A 21,358-nucleotide genomic window follows, 5' to 3' on the forward strand; every position below is an offset into this window, starting at 1 on the left:
TGCAGCAGAGAGCTGAAAAGAAGGTGTGTCTCTCCCAGCGGCCGCTCAGGGGAAAGGCTCGGAGTTGTAAGGAAATGGGAGGCGACTCTAATGTTTATTTTTGCCTAGCAACCCACAGCCAACTGCTTCCCCAGCGGCCGTCCGCACGCGCCTCTCTGCCTCCCCTTGTCCTAGCGACTGGAGAGCGGCCACTTGGCGTCAGTAAATCGGGGAGAGTGTGTGTGGCTGAGGTGGAGGTGGGAGGGCAGCCCTTCCTTCGCCCATGCCCAGGGTCACCCGGCTCAGCGGCGGCCCCCGACCGGGGCTCTCCGAGGTGACCCTCGCACAACTAAGTTATCTACAAGATAAACTGGGGAGGAGGAGTGGTTAAGTCACCGGGACACGGGAGCCGGGGGGAAGTATTGTTTGCGAGCAGCCATTGGGTTCGAAAAGCTGAAAATGCATTTGCGCGTAGGGGCGCGCATGGAAGGGGAGGGGTCTCTGCAGCGAGGTCGGTAGGAGGGAAGCAGCGGTAGGTTGCGCCGCAGGGCACGGGAGGGGCGCCGCAGGGCCGGCGAGGCCGGGCAGGGGAAGGTCGTTAGCGGGGGGTGCGAGGGGCAGCGCAGATGGCCGGAGGGCGACGCGGAGGGCGCGCGGCGGAGGGCCGCGGCGCTCTGCCGGGATCCGAGGGGCGGCAGTGCAGAAGGTCGGGCGCGGGGAGGGACTCCCGCGGGAGGCGGGTGGGGGCGGGGTGTGGGCGGGAGCCAGAGGCTCGGGCTGGGGGTGTCCGGGGGCGGGGCCTGCGGCGGCGGAGGGGCGCGGGGGCGGGGCTGCCCTCCCGGGCCGGGCCGCGCGCCGGCGCCTGTGTGTGCGTGTGCGCGGGGGCGCGCGCGCGCGGGCCCGGGAGGAGGCTCCCGAGCGAGTGTGTCCTCGCGGCGCAGCCCGCTCCCCGCGCCCCTATGTGAGGGAATCGGGGAGGCCAGCGGCGCGCCGGGGAGGGCGAGGCATGTGCACGGGCCGGGGGGTGCTGCAGCCGCCCGAGGAAGAGGAGGACGGCGGCGAGGAGGAGAGCGGGGGGCTCGCGGCGGCGGGCCCGGGCCGAGGGGATGCAGCGGACTGTGCGTGTCTGGCTGTAGCTGACGCGAGGCGGCGCGGAGGTGCGGGAGCCCCGCGCGAGGGGCGACAGGAGGCGGCGGCGGCGGCCGCGGGAAGTAGCAGCAGGACCGGCGGCGGCGGAGACGGCTGCCCTGAAATGCATTTTCCTCCTCAGCGGCCATGTTAACCAGGAAACCTTCGGCCGCCGCTCCCGCCGCCTACCCGACCGGTAAGGCGCACGGGCCGCCGCGCCGCCCTCGCCCGCCCCCCGCCGGCCCCGGGCCAGCCCTGTGGCGCGGGCGGCCGCCGCCTGCGGGACTCGAACAAAGTCTGCGCCGCGGCGGGGCGGCGCGGGGAGAGCCCGCGGGCGGACGGCGCGCCTCGCCTCGCCTGGGCTCCGCTCATTGTTGCACGCGGACCCCGCGGCCCCTCCGAGGGGAGCCCGGCGCCCCGGCCCGGCTTCTCTGCCCGCCGGGGGTCCGGCCGGGGGCCGTCTGGGCCTCCCGCCCCGCCCGGGGCTCGGCGAGGCCGGCGCGCCCTCCTCGGCGGCGCAGCCCCTCCTCGCGGCCGCTGGCAGCCTGCAACGTGGGCCGCGAGCCCCGGCCCCGCCTGGCTCCCCCGCCAGGTCGCGAACTCGCGCGTCGGCGCCCGACTTAACTTTGCAGCTGCCGGAGTCCCGCCCGAGGGTGCGCGCCGGGGAGCTGCGGCCTGGGCGCCCGCCTCGTCCCCCAGACACCCGGTTTTACTGTCCCCGTCTCTCCCTGCGTCTTCCCCGGGAGAGGACGTTCGCTGCCCAGCAGGGTGGGGGGGCCCGGGTGACTTTCTCCCCCTTGACCCTCTTTTGTCTCCTCCCGCACGTGGCTCCCAGGCCGAGGAGGGGACAGCGCCGTTCGCCAGCTTCAGGCTTCCCCGGGGCTCAGTGCGGGGGCCCCCCGGAGCGGAGTGGGGACCGGCCCGCCCTCCCCCATCGCCCTGCCGCCTCTCCGGGCCAGCAACGCTGCGGCCGCAGCCCACACGGTGAGACCCAGCCCGCAGGCGGCCCGGGCGGTGGGGGGCGGGCGGGGCCCTGGGCAGAAACACCGGGACTTGTCGGCTTCTGACGCCGGGAGAAGAGAGGTCGAAGTGCGAGCAGCTCCATGCCAGTGGCCTCTCCTCGACGCCGCTCTCTGTAACCCGGGCAAGCCAAAAGGCTGCAGCCACAAAGGAAGATTCGTGGCGTGGGGCCCTCACTTCCCCTCGGAGCCCGCCCACCCCTAGCTCCTCTTCCTGGGAACTTCCTCCTTGCTGCTTTCCTTCCCTCTTCTTTTTTTCCATCCTTGCTTCCCAGAGCTCGCTTCCCTGACCCGGTAAACATCTCTCCTTTCCACAACACCGCCCCTCACACCCTCCCCCCCCAGGGTAGTGGGTATTTATAGAAGCAGATATGTGTTAGGGGACAGCCAGGCCTGCCTGCCTGGAAAATCGATCCCCCAAAGAGCCTCCAGGCCTTAGCTCCAGCCAACAGGGAGCATCGCCAATTGTCCCCCGCGTGTGTAAGCATGTTTTATGAGTGCTACAGGTTTGAGCACAGCAGAAATTGTAATTAACATTAACAAAAATAAGAGCCGCAGCAGGAGTCAAAACAAAACGAGCCACCCCTGTAGGATTCTGCACTTGGACATTATTCAGAAGGAAAGGGCTAGCTTTGCCCTTTAGGAACAGGCACCTAACAGGTGCTGAGGGCCCTCAGAGGGCCCAGAGGCAGGAACCAGGCCAGCGTGCGACTGGTTGCTGCAGAGATTAGCAAGCTGGATTCTACTTCAAGATGTACCTTTTCTCAGCTCCCAGGGATGGCCCTTGGATGGTGACCGCCAGCGTAGAGGAGGTGTACGCTTGGAGGAGTGATGGTATGGGTGGTCTTTTTCTCCAGTTGGGTCTCCCAGAGGTGGTTCTGTGTGAGGGATGCTTGCTAAGGATGTAGTTTTGTTTGCCAAGTGAAAATTGAGTTCTTGTAGAAAAGACCATTTCTAGCCAACAGGGGAGCAGCTCTGGGGGTCCTGTGTTATGGGGAAACTTGTTGATCAGAGAAGAATTTGGGAGATGTCTAGACTATAGTTGCATTTTTTTTAGATCTGAAGAGTTGTATACAAGTTTCATAGCATTTTGTTGTTGTTATTCTGTCCCCCTCACTGCCCTCCCATTCCTGACACGTCAAGTCCCAGGGGCCAGGAATTCCCTACACAGAAGTGAACTAATAATCTCTGTTGGACTGTGAGGGGTACTCTTCATTGGGATGGGAGATTCTGTATATTACCATGAAGTGTTCTTGTCACAGTGACGTTTTACTTAGGCACTGCCATTGGTTTTAGGGGTTTGGATTTTTTTGTTTGGCTTGGAATCATCTGACAATTCGGAAAGTACAATAACATCCAGTTGTTGTTGTTGTTGTTGTTTTTCCCATGTGTTAATGTAATCACATGACATGGTGTGAATTGGGAAAGAAATATTTGGTTTGCGTCTGGATTCCAATTTTGTAAGGATCAGCTTTGCTTGATCAGAGCCTCTTTTCAATTGAAATAGGTGATAAAATTAGAGATAAATGACAAGTCTCCTCTGGAGGAATAGTCTGTGGTACACCAGACAAGAAAAGATATGAATGTGCTTCTCAGTACTCCTAATAATGGAGGCCTGGGTTTTGGTGTGACATATGCTTGATTTACTTGTTTTTAACTTAAGAGTAAACATCAGTATGCTGTTAATGATTAGATGCGTGGTTTTGAAAGTATGAATTTGAGTTTCGATGGTGTAGTTTTGATTTTATTTGTGTAACACTGTAGAGTTCATAGTACAGGAAAGTTTAGGAGAACCACAGAGTTTATCTGGTTCTACTCCTTCAATTTACAGGTGAGGAAACAGACTCAGACAAGTTAACTGGTTTGGTCAAGATTCCCTAGCCAACTAACTCATCAAGGCTGGAGTGAAAGCACACACCCTCCTGGGTCTAGCTTTAACATACTGCTGGCCACTTCTACTTTTATGAAATTGTATTAGCGTCATTATAAACGCAGGAACCTTTGCAGATCCATATTCCCATATGTCTGTCAGGTTTTTTTTTTTTTTTTAATTTTTTAGTTTTCAATTCCAGAGCACTTAAATCTAGGAAGAACTTTTAGAATGAGTGGGGAAAAGGCATTAAGGAGAGGGAAATGATCTTGTCATAGGAGCTTGCCCGTATTTTCCTTTGTAAATGAAATAGTAAGCAGGTAAATATATGATCATAAAAATTATAAACTTTGGAATTTATCTAGTCTATTGCCCCTTGGTTTTCTCTATGCATATATTGTTTTGCCCTTTAGTCATTTAGTTTATTTCTTTGTCCTAGAAGTGTACCCAGTAACTATCTTAATTCCTATTAGTTTTTTTCTTTTAATGTTGTGTGAGAGATATTAATGTATTTTTTTAATTCCAAAATATTAATATGTATCATAACTTTTAATGTTTAAAGTACTCTTCAGTCACCAGTTTTATCTTTATAAAATAATCAGAATTAAAGAAGAATTAAAATTTATATTTAAAAACTAGTAATGTTTTGAAGAAGAAAAAGTAGGCATTTGCCTCAGAGCCACACAGACTGTCAGTATGTTTGAGGAGGAGCTAAAATTCCAGTCTTCTTGGACTCAGTTCTAGTCCCATAACACTATACAACATTTCTAGGATGACTTCAGAGAAGTTTTAAGACGCCCAGAAATATTAGCACAGTGAAATATCTGCTGTTTGCCATTTTTTTCTTGGAAGTGATTAAAACTACCAAACTGGTTAGACTATTATACTTACATAATTTTTAATACTGAAATATTTCATAGTCAAAGAAGCCTTTTGTAGTTCTCTCTATTCTAACCCATAAATCATAGGCATTTTAACAATTATATTTATTCAGTGTGTATTTTTAAATATGACACACACTGTGCTAGACATTGGCAAGTAGTAGGAATAAGTAAGCCACGATCTCAGACTTCAGGAGGCTGAGCAGGAGTGAGAGATTTTTAATGTCCTTAAGTTTATGATGTAGTCCTTGCATATATATTCTGGAAATGTTCCGGCTTTTCTAGTCTCCCTCTCCCCCATCACAGATCAGTTAATTTTACTTCCAAGTTTGGTTGTGATTTTAAAGTTCTCCAGTGTTTGAGACTCAAAGTCTCCTTTTACTAGAACCTCTCAAATAAATCTCTGGAAAGTTTTTAAGCTTCTAAGAGTTACTTCTCGTGTTTAGTTGCTGTGTCTGCTACAAACATTTTATAACCAGCCATCCTTTGCACCCAAGTCTCTGCTGATGCACTGCAAGCCTAACGTCTTATGACTTAGATCACCAGGGACGTTTCCCAATTCCCTGGGTGTTGACTTCATGTTTTCTTATGAAGGTGCAAGATTTAGTTCTAAGGATTCTAAGTTCTAAGAGAGGCAACAGTCAACAGGTATTTATTGACTGCTTACTATATGCCTGAGTTTATGTTAATAAAGATTTAGAAAGATAAGAGGTGACCCCACCCTGGAATTGCCCACAGACAGATGGGTACACCCGATATTAAAACAATTACAGTAAGATGAAATAATGTTTTATAGCACAGAGGAGGTGATAGTGAAACTAGACCTTAAAGGGTGAATAGGAGTTTATCACCTAGATTTGGGAAGCAAGGGGATTCCAAGCAGCATCTGGAAAAGACAAGAATAATAGCTCTCTCATTTGCTCAAGTGCTGTACTAAGCACTTTACACATATTATCTTATTTAATCCTCCTGATAGCCCTAATGAGGTAACTTTGTTACCTTCTTTTTGGGGGCAAGGATATGGAGATTCAGAGAGATTAAATTGCCCAGGGTCACACGGTGATTCAGTGGTGGGGCTGGTTTCATTTTGTGTGCTCCTAACCATTATGAAACTTGACCTCACCAAAAGCAGAGGAGCACAGAAGCCCGACACTTCCATGGGTCTTGGGAAAGCTGGTTTTGTTCCTCTCAGAGAGAAGAGTGCCAGTGGCAGATGACACTGGAAGGCCTTAGATCTTTTAGGCTCTATGTTTTCGAACCTCATGTTCTTACTGGTAAATTCTTGTATTAGCAAGAATGGAAATGGTCCCAGCTGTGGGCCTTGAGAAAAGCAAGAGCAGTCTCAGATGGACACGTCTAAATGGCAACTCCAGAAGCACTGTGGGGAAGGGATTTCAGGAACTGTAGACTTAGAAGCAAGGGGGCATGTTATTAGGCCAGCTCAGTTGTCCAGTGAAAGACAGCAGGAGTGTGAGGAGAGGCCACGCTGAGGGAAAGGGTGTGGGGTGGTAACAGTGAGGCTTCGTGGTGATTTGGGAAGTGGAGGGAGACGTTGGGAAGGCGTTCCAGGTGTGTAGTGCCAGGATTCCCAGGTGTCACAGCCTCAGTGACTATGTGGAGGTGACGCTTTCTGTTTACTAAAAATTGAGGATTATGGGATGAGGAAGCAGTTTTGACAGAAGAATCACGAGTTGAGTTTGAGTTGCCTGTGGGAGAGGGAACGGAGCAGTAGCTGGACACATATGTCTTGAGTTCAGGAGGTCTGGCAGGTCTGAGCTTGAGGAGCAGATGTACAGACATTGGCCCGTGGGTGGTTGCCAAAGCCAGACTGTGGTCAGGATCAACTGGGGAGATTTATGGGAGTGAGAAACCAAGAGAATGGAGGCTTGAACCCTGAGGAACCCTTGCACCCACCTGAGGGTAGGTGAACTAGTAGTTGGTACTGCAGAGGAGACCAAGAGAAGGCAGTTGGAGAGGTGGCGGGGGGGGGGGGGTGGTCCAGTTTATTGGCAAACTCCCTTTGGTTCTAATCACTAAAACGGTGGTGGTTATGTTATAAATTATAAAATTTAATGTAACAAAATTTAACATAAAATTTGCTGTAGCGAACATTGAAGTGAATTTCTGGTGCTCAGAAAGCTTTACTTTGCTGTCTTTTTAGGAATCTCTAAAGCCCTAAGGTTAATTTTGTCCCTAATGAAGCTTCGTGCTTTTTATAGCCATGTGCACAGGTAATGTGGATTTTTCTTCTGAAATATCATCATGCTGCCCTGAAGAGAATGGTTCCATGGGAGAGAGAGATTGTGAATTTCAGGCCCCTTTATTCCCTAGTGTTTGAAAGGCCACAGTGAAGAGGAGAGGGTGCAGAGAGCTAGGGGAAGAAAAGCAAATGGACAAGCCTGTACTTCTTTTATATATGCCTAAGACTTTCCTAATTCATTTTGATAGACGACTGCCCTGCTTTTGGCATAGAACAAGGGTGAACAACCTGTCTAGCAGAATGTAAGGTCACCTAATGAGGAGTGTCATCTATGAATTTAACAAAAAAGCTCAACTAGAAGTCTTCTAAGAATCTCTCTGAGAAATAAAATCCCTGAATCTATGCAGTCATGGTCAGACAGGCCCAGGCCCCATCTCCTGCTTTGTTTTAGAAGCCAGCAGACACGACTCCACACGTAGTCGTTGCCCCTGTCATTACGTGTCCGCTGAAGAAAACGGGCAGGTCTTGGTCTGCTAGTAGGAAGGAAGGACTTGGAAGTTCATTTTAATAATCTAGGTTCCCCAAATCATTTCTTGAATTAGGGTGTTACACATACAGGGCAATTCTACTCTTTCAGTAGTATATGAGGCCCAAAAGGTAGCATTTAGAGGAGGGTAATAGAAAATATACTGATGGCAAAGGATTTCAGCTAGTTGATCATTAGCTCCCAGAGGGCAGGGATTCTACACCACTTTGGCAGCTAGGCCTCTATTATTAATAATAATACTGGCCAAAAGGGTAAGGTGGATTGTGAATGATAAGGTGATCGTTAAGAGTTCATATAAAACTCACCTACCAGGCAGCTTTAAGACTTGTGGTTGTCCAAGGCTGACAAGAATGCCTAACTGGAAGGGTATCCTGGTCCTCTCTCACCCCTCATTTCTTAGCAATGACAGTGCTTGAAGGAAATCCCATGTAGATTCTCAATAGAAGGTTGGTGGCCCCTTGGTTTATACCATGGGTTTTGTTTAAACAGGAATGTTCAGGCATGGCATTTGTACCTGAAGTAGAAATTACTACTTTAGATTCTTTGTTGGAAAGCTGAGTAGCCCAGCAGCCCATGTCTTAAGACAGTGAAACCATTGACCAAAGGAAGGCCCAAAACGGTGGTAGTTGCTTGGTTTGTTGGGCTGAGTGGCCTTAAATGGTCATCACAGTCAGTGAAGCCTGGAAACTTTTAAAAATAGCTTATGGGTCTACAAGATACTATCATGCATATCAATGTAGGAATCTTTCAAGCCTAAAAGCACAGGTTTTTTGTTTTGTTTTTTTTTTTTGGTCACCGGATCATGTATGTTCCTAGGTTTCATCAGCTTTTCCCAGGAAAGGGAAAATACTGATGATGAAGTACTTCCAGAATAGAGCTAGATATTAGGGAAAGAGCAGTGAACAAGACAGACAGGGCCTTGTCCTCGTGTTAAAGAAACTAAATGAAATGTGAAGGGTGCTGCGATCTCGGGGTGGGGGAGCCCGTGTATTGCCTTACGTGCTTATGCTTTCTCTGCATCCTATTTCATTTTTATATCAAGTGTGGATTGGGTGGGACACCTGTGCTGTGGCGGGCCTGGTACTAAATGTTAGGTGTAGAATGATGAACAAGAAAGATAGTCTCTACCTCTAGGGCAGCAAACCTCTTATCTGCTAGCTGTGGTATTTATGGAGTCCTTTTTTCAGGATCTCATCTTCCATATCCTTACCTAGCCCCTGATCTCTTTTTCCTTTGCCTTGTCAGAGCCCTTCAGCGCCGTGTCAGCACCATATCCTCTCTCCCTGCTAGTGTGCTCATGAGGTCCCTCCTGGCTGCACAGCTCTTTCCATTTCATAAACCTGATCTGGCTGTGAATGCCAACCAAATTGGATTTTGTAAAGATGGGCTGTGGGGGATGGGGACTGACTTTTAAAGTACCCTGTTTGAACAGACAGAGCTCTTCCATTCTGCTCATATTTCCTGTCTGAATTCCAGATTGGTGGCAGCAAGCACACAATGAATGATCACCTGCATGTCGGCAGCCACACTCACGCACAGATCCAGGTTCAGCAGCTGTTTGAGGACAACAGTAACAAGCGGACAGTGCTCACAACACAACCAAATGGGCTTACAACAGTGGGCAAGACGGGCTTGCCGGTGGTGCCAGAGCGGCAGCTAGAGAGCATTCATAGACGGCAGGGGAGCTCCACCTCTCTGAAGTCCATGGAAGGGATGGGGAAAGTGAAAGCCACCCCAATGACACCTGAACAAGCAATGAAGCAATACATGCAAAAACTAACTGCCTTCGAACACCATGAGATTTTCAGCTACCCCGAGGTGTATTTCTTGGGTCCAAATGCAAAGAAGCGCCAGGGCATGACAGGTGGGCCCAACAACGGTGGCTATGATGATGACCAGGGATCATATGTGCAGGTGCCCCACGATCACGTGGCTTACAGGTACGAGGTCCTCAAGGTCATTGGCAAGGGGAGCTTTGGGCAGGTGGTCAAGGCCTATGACCACAAAGTCCACCAGCACGTGGCCCTGAAGATGGTGCGGAATGAGAAGCGCTTCCACCGGCAAGCAGCGGAGGAGATCCGAATCCTGGAACACCTGCGGAAGCAGGACAAGGACAACACTATGAATGTCATCCACATGCTGGAGAATTTCACCTTCCGCAACCACATCTGCATGACGTTTGAACTGCTGAGCATGAACCTCTATGAGCTCATCAAGAAGAATAAATTCCAGGGCTTCAGCCTGCCTTTGGTTCGAAAGTTTGCTCACTCGATTCTGCAGTGCTTGGATGCTTTGCACAAAAACAGAATAATTCACTGTGACCTTAAGCCCGAGAACATTTTGTTAAAGCAGCAAGGTAGAAGTGGTATTAAAGTGATTGATTTTGGCTCCAGTTGTTACGAGCATCAGCGTGTCTACACATACATCCAGTCGCGTTTTTACCGGGCTCCGGAAGTGATCCTCGGGGCCAGGTATGGTATGCCCATCGATATGTGGAGCCTGGGCTGCATTTTAGCGGAGCTCCTGACGGGTTACCCCCTGTTGCCTGGGGAGGACGAAGGGGACCAGCTGGCCTGCATGATCGAACTGTTGGGCATGCCTTCCCAGAAACTGTTGGATGCAGCCAAACGAGCCAAAAATTTTGTGAGCTCCAAGGGGTATCCCCGTTACTGCACTGTCACGACTCTCTCCGATGGCTCTGTGGTCCTCAATGGAGGCCGTTCCCGGAGGGGGAAACTGAGGGGTCCACCGGAGAGCAGAGAGTGGGGGAATGCACTGAAGGGGTGTGATGACCCCCTTTTCCTTGACTTCTTAAAACAGTGTTTAGAATGGGATCCTGCGGTGCGCATGACCCCTGGCCAGGCTCTGCGGCACCCTTGGCTGAGGAGGCGCCTGCCAAAGCCTCCCACTGGGGAGAAAACATCAGTGAAAAGGATAACGGAGAGCACCGGTGCTATCACGTCTATTTCCAAGTTACCTCCACCTTCCAGTTCAGCTTCCAAACTGAGGACTAATTTGGCACAAATGACAGATGCCAATGGGAATATTCAGCAGAGGACAGTGTTGCCAAAACTCGTTAGCTGAGCTCAAATCCCCTGATGCTGGTAATCTGAAAGATACGACGTTGCTGAGCCTTACTGGGTTGAAAAGGAGTAGCTCAGACCTGTTTTTATTTGCTCAATAACTCTACTCATTTGTATCTTTTCGGCACTTAATTTTAATGTAAGAAAGTTGTTCATTTTGTTTTTATAAAATACATGAGGACAATGCTTTAAGTTTTTATACTTTCTGGAACTTTTTGTGTTCTAAAAGTACGATGAGCCTTACTGTATTTAGTGTGGCAGAATGATAACATCAGTGGCAGGCCATTGATGACTTCATGACTGCCACGCATCTACAGATTGGTGTCAAAGACATTCGCTATTATGTTTTCATGGTTCACATTATATTCTCCCCAGGGTGATAGCCCCCTAAGGCCCTCCTTATGGCTCCCTACTCCAGGTCCATGCACAGGTGGGGCCTGTCCTGCTTTCATTTTTCATAAGTTAATCTGGGAGGTGGTGGTGGTGGTAGGAGGAGAATGGTCAGGACAAAAGTGATATTCTAAGAAAAACTATACCTTAGAGACAGGTTTTTTTTTCTCTAGTGCTCAAACAAATACAAAATAAAATCCCCAAGAATTAAATTGCTCGGTTAGCATCCTGACATTCTAAAAGCCAGCAAAGCAGCTTTTAGTGGATAAATGGAAATGGAAACGTGTGTTCCTCCAAATTTTCTAGTATGATCGGCAAGCTGTTTTGTAAAGAAGCCTCATATTACAGAATTGGTTTTGCACCTAAATTTAGAAATGTATTCCACGAGCTGTTCCTCCCTGCTCTTTGCTTTTTTTCCTCTCTGTTCCTCTTTTACCACACATCTGTTGCTTGCATTTAGTTTGCCTTCTTCCTTCAACTGTATATCCCTGACTGTTATTATAATACAGCAAAGAGACATTTCAGCTGTGATTATGACCATCATTTCATATTCCAATTTTAAAAAGAACAGCAGCCAAGCTACTTAAGGTGGGGATTTCCATAGTCCCAAAGAAGATTTAGCAGATTAGAGAGGGTTCACACTTTTCAGGTGCCACTGTAAGGTTCTCTTTGCCTGGGAAAGTATCAACTCTTTATAGAAAGAGGGTTGAAAATCCTCTTGATAAACAGAAGTCACTGTGGCTGTTCAGTAAGGCCAATTTTAACAATACATTTAAAGGAGGAAAAGTTCAACCTCAAGTTAAATGGTTTGACTTACTCTTTGTATCGTTAGAACCACAGAAATTGCATTCCTCTGTTTTATTTTACTTTCGTTTGGATTGCACTGATTGTTTTTGTGGGAATGACACTTTACCTGGAAAAGTAACTGAGAGTTAGGTAAAAGAATATTTTCTTCTCTGAATAATAATTATTTTCACAGTGAAAATTTCAGTATTTTATCACTAAGGTATAAGCAGTGATATATAACAATTTCAAGGCACGAGGAAAAATTTTTTGGTATGTGCAATTTAATATAGAAAGATTTCTGCCTGTTTGGACAGTAGGATTTGGGTAGTACAAATTAGGATAAATAATCTTTTATATGCACAGATATTATTGTATTGCCTGTAAATTGATTTTACAAGTACTTAAAGCATGGTCCCAGTGAGGCCAAGAAAGTTTCCGGTTAAGTTCTTTGAATGTTAATCCTACAGTTTCTCTTACTTAAAAAAAGAAAAAAAAGTAGTTTTGAACAAAACACTTTACTTATCTTGAGGCTTTGTTGGTTGATGGTGGAAAAAAATGCTCAGGAAATATTTCAGATATTTGCCAAAAAACAGTAATAAGATTAGCTTATTAATAAAATCGTGATACTGATATTTGCTTTACTATTTATGGGTGTCACTGATAAATTAATTTGTACTTCTGTCTGTATCTAGAAATTATAGCTTCTTTCCCTTAGTCAAATTCTTTAGCATATTGTACACATTTCTGTGTAATCTGTGGAAGTGCAATAATACGTTAGTAAGTTACACTTCAAATGATGCTCATGTGACAATACCCCCAATCAGTGGCTTATAGAATTTAAAGATTTGTGTATTTATTAAGATTTCGGCTTAAAGGCATAAGAAGTCTAAGACTTGATTTGGTGGCTTTGTAAGACCACGAGCCTCTTAATGATGGTTAGCTTCTTTAGGTCATATTTTCCCCTCCTAATACTCCTCTTTCATTTCCACTCATCTTCACATTCGTGTTTAAATATATGAACCTGAGCCTGCCATTATTAATTTCTTATAAAATGATTATATTAATACAGGTGAAAACTTATAAATGGACTAATACTGCTTGTCTTTTCCCCACCACATAAAACTGGTTCTTTAGATGCCAACAGTGCATTTGTGACTATCTTTATTCATAAATGCAGCCGGAAACTTTTAAGCCAAACTATAATGTGCAGTGCTATGGGGCTTTTTTGTTAGTTTGTCCAAATACAGCGAGATTTCCTTTATTCACAAGAGCCGTCATGTTTCAGTGTTTAGTGATGAAGCTGCTTTTAAAAAATTCTAGCTTAATTATAATGTCAAAAAAAAAAAAGGAAAAAGAAAACTGTTGCATCTTTGTGATTTTAAAACATCAATGAAGGGCTCTGATAGACTACTAGGAGTTGGCTTGGAAACAGTTTTTGGTCTCACAGGTTACCATTGTCTAGGGATGTCTGAGCTGTTTTCAGATTTAGGAATAGCACAGTGTTGTCTTGTCTTTGGTTGCAGTCTCATTAGGCTCTGTTTCTTGCACCACCCGAGTATTCATTACCACTTAAGTGTATTGCTACAACAGTGGAATAACAGAATGGTGCAAGACAGTGTAGATTAACAGTAGAGGAGAAATTGTGCCCTTAGTGTTAACAATGTGCCTTTTGTTCTGAATGCCATGTTGTAGGGCATGCATTTTTTGGCCTCTTTAACTCTTTGACTGCTAGTCAGTAAGAACGGAACCCACCTCTGTCTGCAAAGATACATCTGTCTTAAATATCTAGTTACAGGCCTTAATAGAAACCATAAGGCGTGAGTCATTAGGCACTGAGAGAAGATAACCATCGGTTAGTTACACAGGGAATTCCTATGTTTAAGGGGTTAAAGATGGTCTTTGTTGTATCTTAACATCAGACTGATTTTTAAATGATATTTTTTTGTTATGCTGACAGTAGACAAAAATCAACTGTATTTGTAAAAATTTACCTCAAACCATTTAATTTTATAGTGTGATTAATCCCAGGGCATTTGGTATGAACCAAAGTGCATTCCTTTTATATGTGCCTGGCTCTAGTAAGGATGGCCAGGGATTTTTACAATTTGGGTGCAAGGCACTTAAGCCACTTTTAAACTTAATGGGTGGTTTGGAGTCATGTTAAATGACTCCATCAGAATGTTAGAAAACACTTTAGGCATCAGTAGCATTGGGCCATATTGGAATCTTAAATAAAAGTGTGAATTATTTTAAAGAGAGCATTCATTTTTGTAATTTTTTTCATTAAGAATATTTCTGGTAAGCAGAAGACTTTTTAAAAAACTGATTTGGTTGGTAAAGGTTTTAATATTGCCCAACATAATGCTGTGGTAGCATTAAAAAAAAAAAAAGTATTTGTGAACTCTGTTTCTTAGGGGCTTGTACATCTCTCTGCTATGGACATATATAAAATTAATTGTAATTGTACTCAGCTCAACTGCTACAGTTATGTCTAGGCAGTGGCTTGGGTTTTTAATCGAGCAACAACTTAGACACGTGACTGATATGCTGCAACTGTGTGTACTGAAAATATGTGAAAATGGTTGAATGTGGACTGTGTATATATGTATGTAAAAATTTCTGTGAGATGCTGCTGTCGCCACTTAACATAGAACATGTTCTAGTGGATTTTAATCCTAGTGGCCAGTTCTATGATACTGTATGTATTGTACAGCTGATGACAGGAGTAAGACTGTTTAGTGAATATTTGTTAAATTTTATTGTTGTGGCCAGAGATAATTTCAGAATAAAATTTAAATGTCCTACCTTAACTTTTCTCCCCTTTTCTAACTATAATTTAACTCCTGATCTATTTCTGGTATTATTCTTGGTTTGTTAGCCTGGAGAGGGTTTAGAATGCTAAATAGATAGTTTTATATCAGTGTCTTGGGAAGTTAAAATAATTCATTCTACTAGTAATAGTTTGCTCATCAGCAATTATTCATTAGTTCAGTGTAAATAGGCAGATTCCAAGTAAGAAAGCCTAAAGTTTTAGTAGGCAGCTCTTGCTTTTCTCAGAATATTCTATTCCTTTACCTTTAGTATTTTTATGTTGATTTTTATTTATATGGCCTCTGCCATGTTCTTTATCATGCTAGAGTATCATGTCAATTTTTATTTTAACCTTCAAGGTTGCAATTAAGCTGTGGGAGTAGAATCTATCACTTATTCCCCACTAGTCTTCATTCTTGCATGTGCACAAATTCTGGTGAACTATTCTTCTGTGTTCTTACCAGCTCCATCCCATGCTTTTTAATGCTTATGATTTTGCAGTTTTTATACGTGGTGGTCTCTCTGGTTCACATGTTTGGGGTGTTAATGTCTCCTGTCATGGTTGGGTCAGAACGTAAAGCCTGTAAACTGCAACTAGCTCATGATTTGTCAGGTTCAGTTAATACCAAGCTAAGAATTTATTTAACGGGTGACAGCAAGCAGATGCTCTAGTAATTTGTCAGACATTGCAGGGATATTATGTAGTCACATATTTCCCTCTTGTGGAAAGAACTACCTCACATTTTTATTTACATCCCTCCTGCCACCAACAAACAGCCAAGGAATTTACTTGTGTGGCTTCCGGCATCCAAAGTGGGATTAGTTCAAATAAGGAACACTGTAAGAGTTCCTTGAGCCCAGCCTTTATCTTATATCCTATGCCATAGATTTTCATTGTTGCTCAACTTCTCAAATTTCATATGCAGTGCAAACCCAACCAACAAACTAACCCTAAAAAAATATATTTAGAAGTACAATGTTTAAGAGATGTGTATTGTGTATAAAATTGAAAGTTGGTGCCAAAGTAGCAATTTAAATTTAAAATTTATTGTCCAGTCCTGACTGACCAACTCAGTGAATTATAGTTCATACTCATTCTCTTTCCTTATATCCAATCTTTCAAAGTTCTTTCTTAAATGGATTAATGCTCTATTCTGTTTCAATCTCCATAATCTTTTCCCTTTTGGAATCAACAGCTACACCAATAAATATTCTTGGAACTTCAAAGTTGCTTTCGAAGAACTAGTAGTAGAGAATGTTGCTAGCTGACAATGATGTTGGTATTTTAAAGAAGGGGATATTGGTTTGACTTCTTTCCATCTTGGAAAGAGAGCATTAAGAGGGGTTTGAAGAAGGTATTTGTGGCTTTGTTTCACTGTTTTTGTTGTCTTTTTTTTTTTTTTTTTTTTTTTGAATTTGAACTACACCACCCTTCCTTTGGGCCATTTCGTTCCTTGTTATTAGTGATACTTTAACACAGTCCCAAATGAAAAAAACGACTGCCAGTGTGCTGCACACTCCTGAGAAAATTGCATCTTACTGCAAAGTCTTTGGTTTGTTTATTTGGTTTGACTTTGACTTACTGGTTTGCAATGGTCACATTCTTAAGATTTGTGGTGCAATTCATATATATTGCAGGCGGAATGGGGGAGAATAACTGCTATTATTGCCTTGCATCTCAAGGAATTAACGAGGAAGCTAATGCATTAATGAATTAATATTTACTCCTTTGAAGAAAGCTGACATTCTAGGAGTATTCACAAGCCTTCTATAATAAGGAGCGGCAAGAATGTATTACAATTGTATTACTCGTTCCAGAGAGCATTGCTTCTTACTTAGAAAGTTTCTTCACAGATCTCATGGTGTTGTATGAACATCAGTTCATCCTTAGACATCTCTATGAGCTATAATTATCCTCATTTGATATTTGAGGAAACTGAAGGAACTTGCTCCAAAGTGACTTTGCAAAGACACTGCAAAATTTGGGGCTTAGGTTGTAATCAGCTAATTTTGGTCTTGGACAATAAAAGAAAATTCCTAACCATACATTACACATGAATTTAGAAAGGGGGGAAATTTGAACTAGCAATGGGCATTTATGTTATTTAAATAAATCACATATCAGTTTCCAGGAATATTTTTCAAATGGGACAAACTACAAAAAAAATGAGGACTAGAACATCTTAGTCTCCTTAGGTGCACCTAATAACTTTAAATGCATGTGCACACATCCTCAGTTAATTTGTGGAAGAGTGACTTCTCATTGCCATTTGTGGGGAGGCTAATTATATAGCTTTATTCTTTATTTTCTGTGTTCTTAAGATGGTTTTTTTTTTTACATTTGAATGTATAAAATATTATTTTTGACACTTTACTAGTTCTCAGGGATTAAAAGTTAAATTTTATTGACTGTAGCAGCAGGTAAATCTCTTAAATTTAAATTTATTCAGGTTTTCTATCTTTTGCCTCCATATTTAAGAAAATATAGAATGCCTGCCAGGGAAATAAATAAAAATAAAAATTTCAAATACAATTTTAAAACACCAAATTGTAAATAAACCAGTTTTACAAACTAAAATATTGTGTCTTTCCTTGCTTTTTGTCCCAAATTATCTTCCCTCCTAAGCATAAGGAGTTTTAAATATCAAGACTATTTCTTCATTTGTAAAAATGAAGTGTGCTATTTGCAAAACAAAAGCTTATGAATAGGCCCAAATCATTTATGTAAATAAACATTTATTGTGTTTAGTGGTTTTGGGGGAAATGTGATTAATTATAAGCAATGTATGTAGACCTGCAGTAAATAAATGTATAGGTAAATATGGGTTGGGCTAATTTGTTCTTCTGTTATGTGAGGAGGAATGAAATGCCCTGCTTAATTTTCCTTTTCTCTAGAATTCAATTCGTTGGAATTTTGGCTAGGGTAGGCTTAAATTAAAAAAAAATATATATATATATATATATATATATATATGTATATATCTCCAAGTGATAGAATCTTACTAATATCCATTGCAGATGGCATTCATTTGTCAAATATTTATTAAATGCCTACTATGTGCCAAGTTCTGTATGCACTATGGATATATAATGGTGAACAAAACAGACATGGTTCCTATCTATAGGTAGTTTTTAGACTGGTTGGGAAGGCAGGCATTATTATATGAACAAATACATAATTGCAAGTATACTAAGTGCTGTGAGGGAAAAGCATGAGGTGCAGAGTGTGTGCAATGACAGACAGGGCTTGTGTTGTCCTGTGCAGATAAAGAATGGCTTCCCTAGGAAATAAGTAGCTTTTCAGCTGAGGAAGGAAGAGCATGGACAGAGACCCTGAAGCTAGAGGAAGCAAGATGAGCAACTGAAGGAAGGGCTATGTGGCCAGAGCCCAGAGAATGAGGGTACTTGGTGTGAAATGAAGCTGGTAATGTGGTTGGGCACCAGACCGTGCCATGCCTGTAGGCTCTGTTAAATATTTTGGTCTTTATCCTATGCAACAAGGGAGTAACCAAGGGATTTTAAGGAGGAAATGCCATGAGCAGATCGGCTTTTCTTGTCTTTGGTAAAATATACTGAGAAGGGAAGGAGTAGATGAAAGAAGACCAATTGGAAGTGTTCGCAAGAGATGGCTGATTGGACCATAGAGTGAGTGTGGACATTTAAAGAAGTTGTATATAAGGCCTCTTTTATGATGCAAAAAGACAGTCCCCAATCTACAATGGGTCAACTTAAATTTTTTTGACATTATGATGAGTTTGTCCCACTTATTAAATGGATTTTCAATTTATGACATTTGCAATTTATGGGTTTATCAGCACATCCGTATCCTGTGTCAAGGAGTATCTGTATTAAGGTAGAAATAACAGAGATGTTTCTTTGTTTATGAAAACTATTGTTGCTATTTTAGTGTCTGGTTTGCTACATTGCATCAAAGGAGGTTACAGTAATTGATTTGTACAGGAAAAGAAAGGGTTGGACGTTAAGGCCTTTGGTTACAGTGTATGAAGTACTGGTAAGCTATTTAGCTTTTGCTGAAAATGTGAAACCTTTGAGTAAAATCTCATTAATTCAGATTTTTTTTTTCAGGAAATTTTAGATTTAAGAGATTGTGAAAAATGTGTGTGTGTATGTGTGTGTGTGTGTGTGTATGTGTGTGTACGGGCTCATGTAGAGGTCAGCTAAGCCAAATTCTTCCCAAAGAGAGCAATATGCTCTGCTAGATTGCCTCCCTCTCCCCTCCCCTCCTTCTTCCTTCCCTCCCTTCCGTAGAAATTAAACATCCACTCTATAGGGATAGTATATTTGGATTTAGTATATTTGGGTTTACCAAAACAAAACAACAACAGTAACAACAACAACAATAATAATAAAACAAGTTAAAGAGGAGAAGAAGGAGAAGGAGACAGGCTCCTGCCCTTGAGGACTTTATGTTTAATTAGGAAAACAAGACTAAACAGGAAACCTTAAACAATTTGAGAACAATAGAAGACAAAGTTCAGAAAAAGTACCGTTCATTTGTGTTGCTGCTGGATAATACCAGCTTTAGGGAGGTGGGTTTCCAGCTGGTCTTGATGAAATTCAGACTGGTAGGGAGAAAACGGACTTTGTAGGAAAAGAGAATTGCTCTAATTGAGACATATCATGTATCATTCACTCCTCTGGTCATCCAATATGTATCGAGCATCTATGTGTATAATTTTTGGCAGACTGCAAAGGGTGGGCAAAGAGACTGGTTTGTTGCAGAGTGCGGAAGTGGGGAATAATTCTTTTGGGAAGGTGGGCCTTGTCGTCCTGTGGTTCCCTCAAATGTGCCGTGTTGTCGCAGCCACTACACACGTGCTGTCTCTGTTTAGAATGCCTTTCCCAATCTCTGCCTCATCCTGTGGGGCTCAGGTGACATATCACTTCTCCCCTCAAAGCCCTCTTTAACCTAAGGTTGGGCAAGGCCACCTTTACCAAAGCTAATACTGGCAACCTTTTTCTTCGCGTCTGGAAGGGATTTTTGCTAATGGCCAGGTGAGTGGAACTGAGTTGAGAGAGGCAGCAGAATCCTCTCCCCTGTTTCCCTCCATCCTTCCTGCTGGGCACACACTGGCAAACAAAATGTAAGTGCCGCCTGGACGTAACATTTTAGTAGGGGAGGTAGATGTTAAATTAAGCACGTGATCACAAAAATGATAGGATTTGTGAGAAGTGCCAGGCAGGAAAAGTAGCTACATTTTGTGACAAATAATAATGGACAGGGAGGTGAGCAAAGGCCCCTCTGGTGTGGTGGCATTTGTGTGCCCGTCTAAAGGCGGTGGAGCTCGAAACTTTGGGGGACGAACAGCCGGGAGCATGGGCTCCAGCACCAGGAGGAAGGTCTTCAGCTGGAGTGTGGTGAGCCGGAGAAGGGGGTGCAAGGGAGTGGGGCGAGGAAAGCAGGGCCAGGCCATGGGAGGGAGAAGGCCACCTACACCTGCCAGGAACCAGGAAGCCACTGGTGCATTGAAAGTAGACTTCGAAATAGTCATTCTGGTTTCCTGTGGAGACAAACTGGCTGAGAGCCAAATGGAAACGGTGACACTTCAGGAGGCAGAAGAGTCCTAACCGTCTGGGGACATGGGGGGGGGGAGGGAATTTAATGGGAGTAATGACGGTCCTACACCACAGCTGCTGTTCAGGAAGGGAGGTGAGGTGGGGATAATAAGACCACGCGGGGCTCTGAGGACACCATTTGTGTTGTTGTTTTTGTAACTAGAGTAACCTAGGCTGAAAAAGGTATTTTTTTTCCCTTTTTTGTTTCCCTGCACCACACTGAAGGGAAGAAAAGTACATTTTTTACAGGTGATTGTATAGAAATTATAGATGCAATGTAATTAACCTCTAAAGGACATTTTAAATCAGTAAGAAAAACACTAATAGCCCAGTGAAGAAAATAGATGATGGCATGTTCAAAAAAATTTACATGAGCAACATAAATAAGCCCCCCAAAATTAAAAATTGTGCATCCAAATAATGTAAATTAAAGCAATGAATTTATTTAACCCATGAGGTATCAACAATTAATGAAACAATGGTGCTCACTGCTAGCAAGGGTGTGTGGTGGCACAAGGCGCTCATTTGATGCTGCTGCAATATAACTAGCAGAATCTTTCTGGAGGGCAGCTCGATAATCTGTAGGAAGAGCTTTAGAAATCCTTTTTTTTTTTTTACCTGACAATTCTACTTCCGGAAATCTATATCGGACGTAATCCATGATGTAAACAAAGAGTTGTGTACAAGGGTAATCATATCTAGCAGTACAAACTTAGGAAAAAAACTTGTATGCATCAACAGGGATTGCTTAATACATTAGGACAAATTTAGGTTTTCATGGACAAAAGTTATATAGTGTACTATTAAGCAAAAAGGAAAGAAAGAAGGAAAAACAAAGAAAGAAAAAGAGGAAAGAAAGGAAAACATCAAAAACCAAAATAGGACACAAAACTGAAGGCCCTCCCTGCCAAAACAGGCTGAGGCAGAGGCAGAGGTGGCATAGGGAAAATGATTAGAAGGAAATACACCAATGTGTTAACAGGCAGCTGATTCTAATTTTAATTTTCTTACATATTTTTCATCAGTTTTCACAATGAGCCTTCACATTTTAATAATATTTTTAATAACAAATACATTATTACAAAGA

The 21,358-nt window shown here is 43.8% G+C and overlaps 1 protein-coding gene across 2 annotated transcripts; it reads left to right on the forward strand.

Annotated features, from left to right (window-relative positions):
• The first annotated feature begins 848 nt into the window (after positions 1 to 848).
• On the forward strand, positions 849 to 14,687 carry DYRK2 (dual specificity tyrosine phosphorylation regulated kinase 2). Of its 2 annotated transcripts, XM_012782415.2 has the most exons (3): positions 849 to 1,303; positions 1,943 to 2,091; positions 9,101 to 14,687. In XM_012782415.2, exons 1-3 carry the CDS (start codon positions 1,255 to 1,257, stop codon positions 10,706 to 10,708), a joined length of 1,806 nt encoding a protein of 601 aa, XP_012637869.1. In that variant the 5' UTR covers positions 849 to 1,254; the 3' UTR covers positions 10,709 to 14,687. The 2 variants fall into 2 exon arrangements, with proteins under 2 accessions (XP_012637869.1, XP_012637872.1); XM_012782418.2 differs by lacking the exon at positions 1,943 to 2,091.
• Positions 14,688 to 21,358: the final 6,671 nt, after the last annotated feature.

This window comes from Microcebus murinus, chromosome 10 (genome assembly GCF_040939455.1).
Source record: "Microcebus murinus isolate Inina chromosome 10, M.murinus_Inina_mat1.0, whole genome shotgun sequence".
NCBI lineage: Eukaryota > Metazoa > Chordata > Mammalia > Primates > Cheirogaleidae > Microcebus > Microcebus murinus.

Coding starts and splice junctions, on each gene's coding strand:
- DYRK2 (XM_012782415.2), top strand. CDS start 1,255: ATGTTAACCAGGAAACCTTCGGCCGCCGCTCCCGCCGCCTACCCGACC. Junction 1,304..1,942: donor TCCCGCCGCCTACCCGACCG/GTAAGGCGCACG, acceptor CGTGGCTCCCAG/GCCGAGGAGGGGACAGCGCC. Junction 2,092..9,100: donor CTGCGGCCGCAGCCCACACG/GTGAGACCCAGC, acceptor TCTGAATTCCAG/ATTGGTGGCAGCAAGCACAC.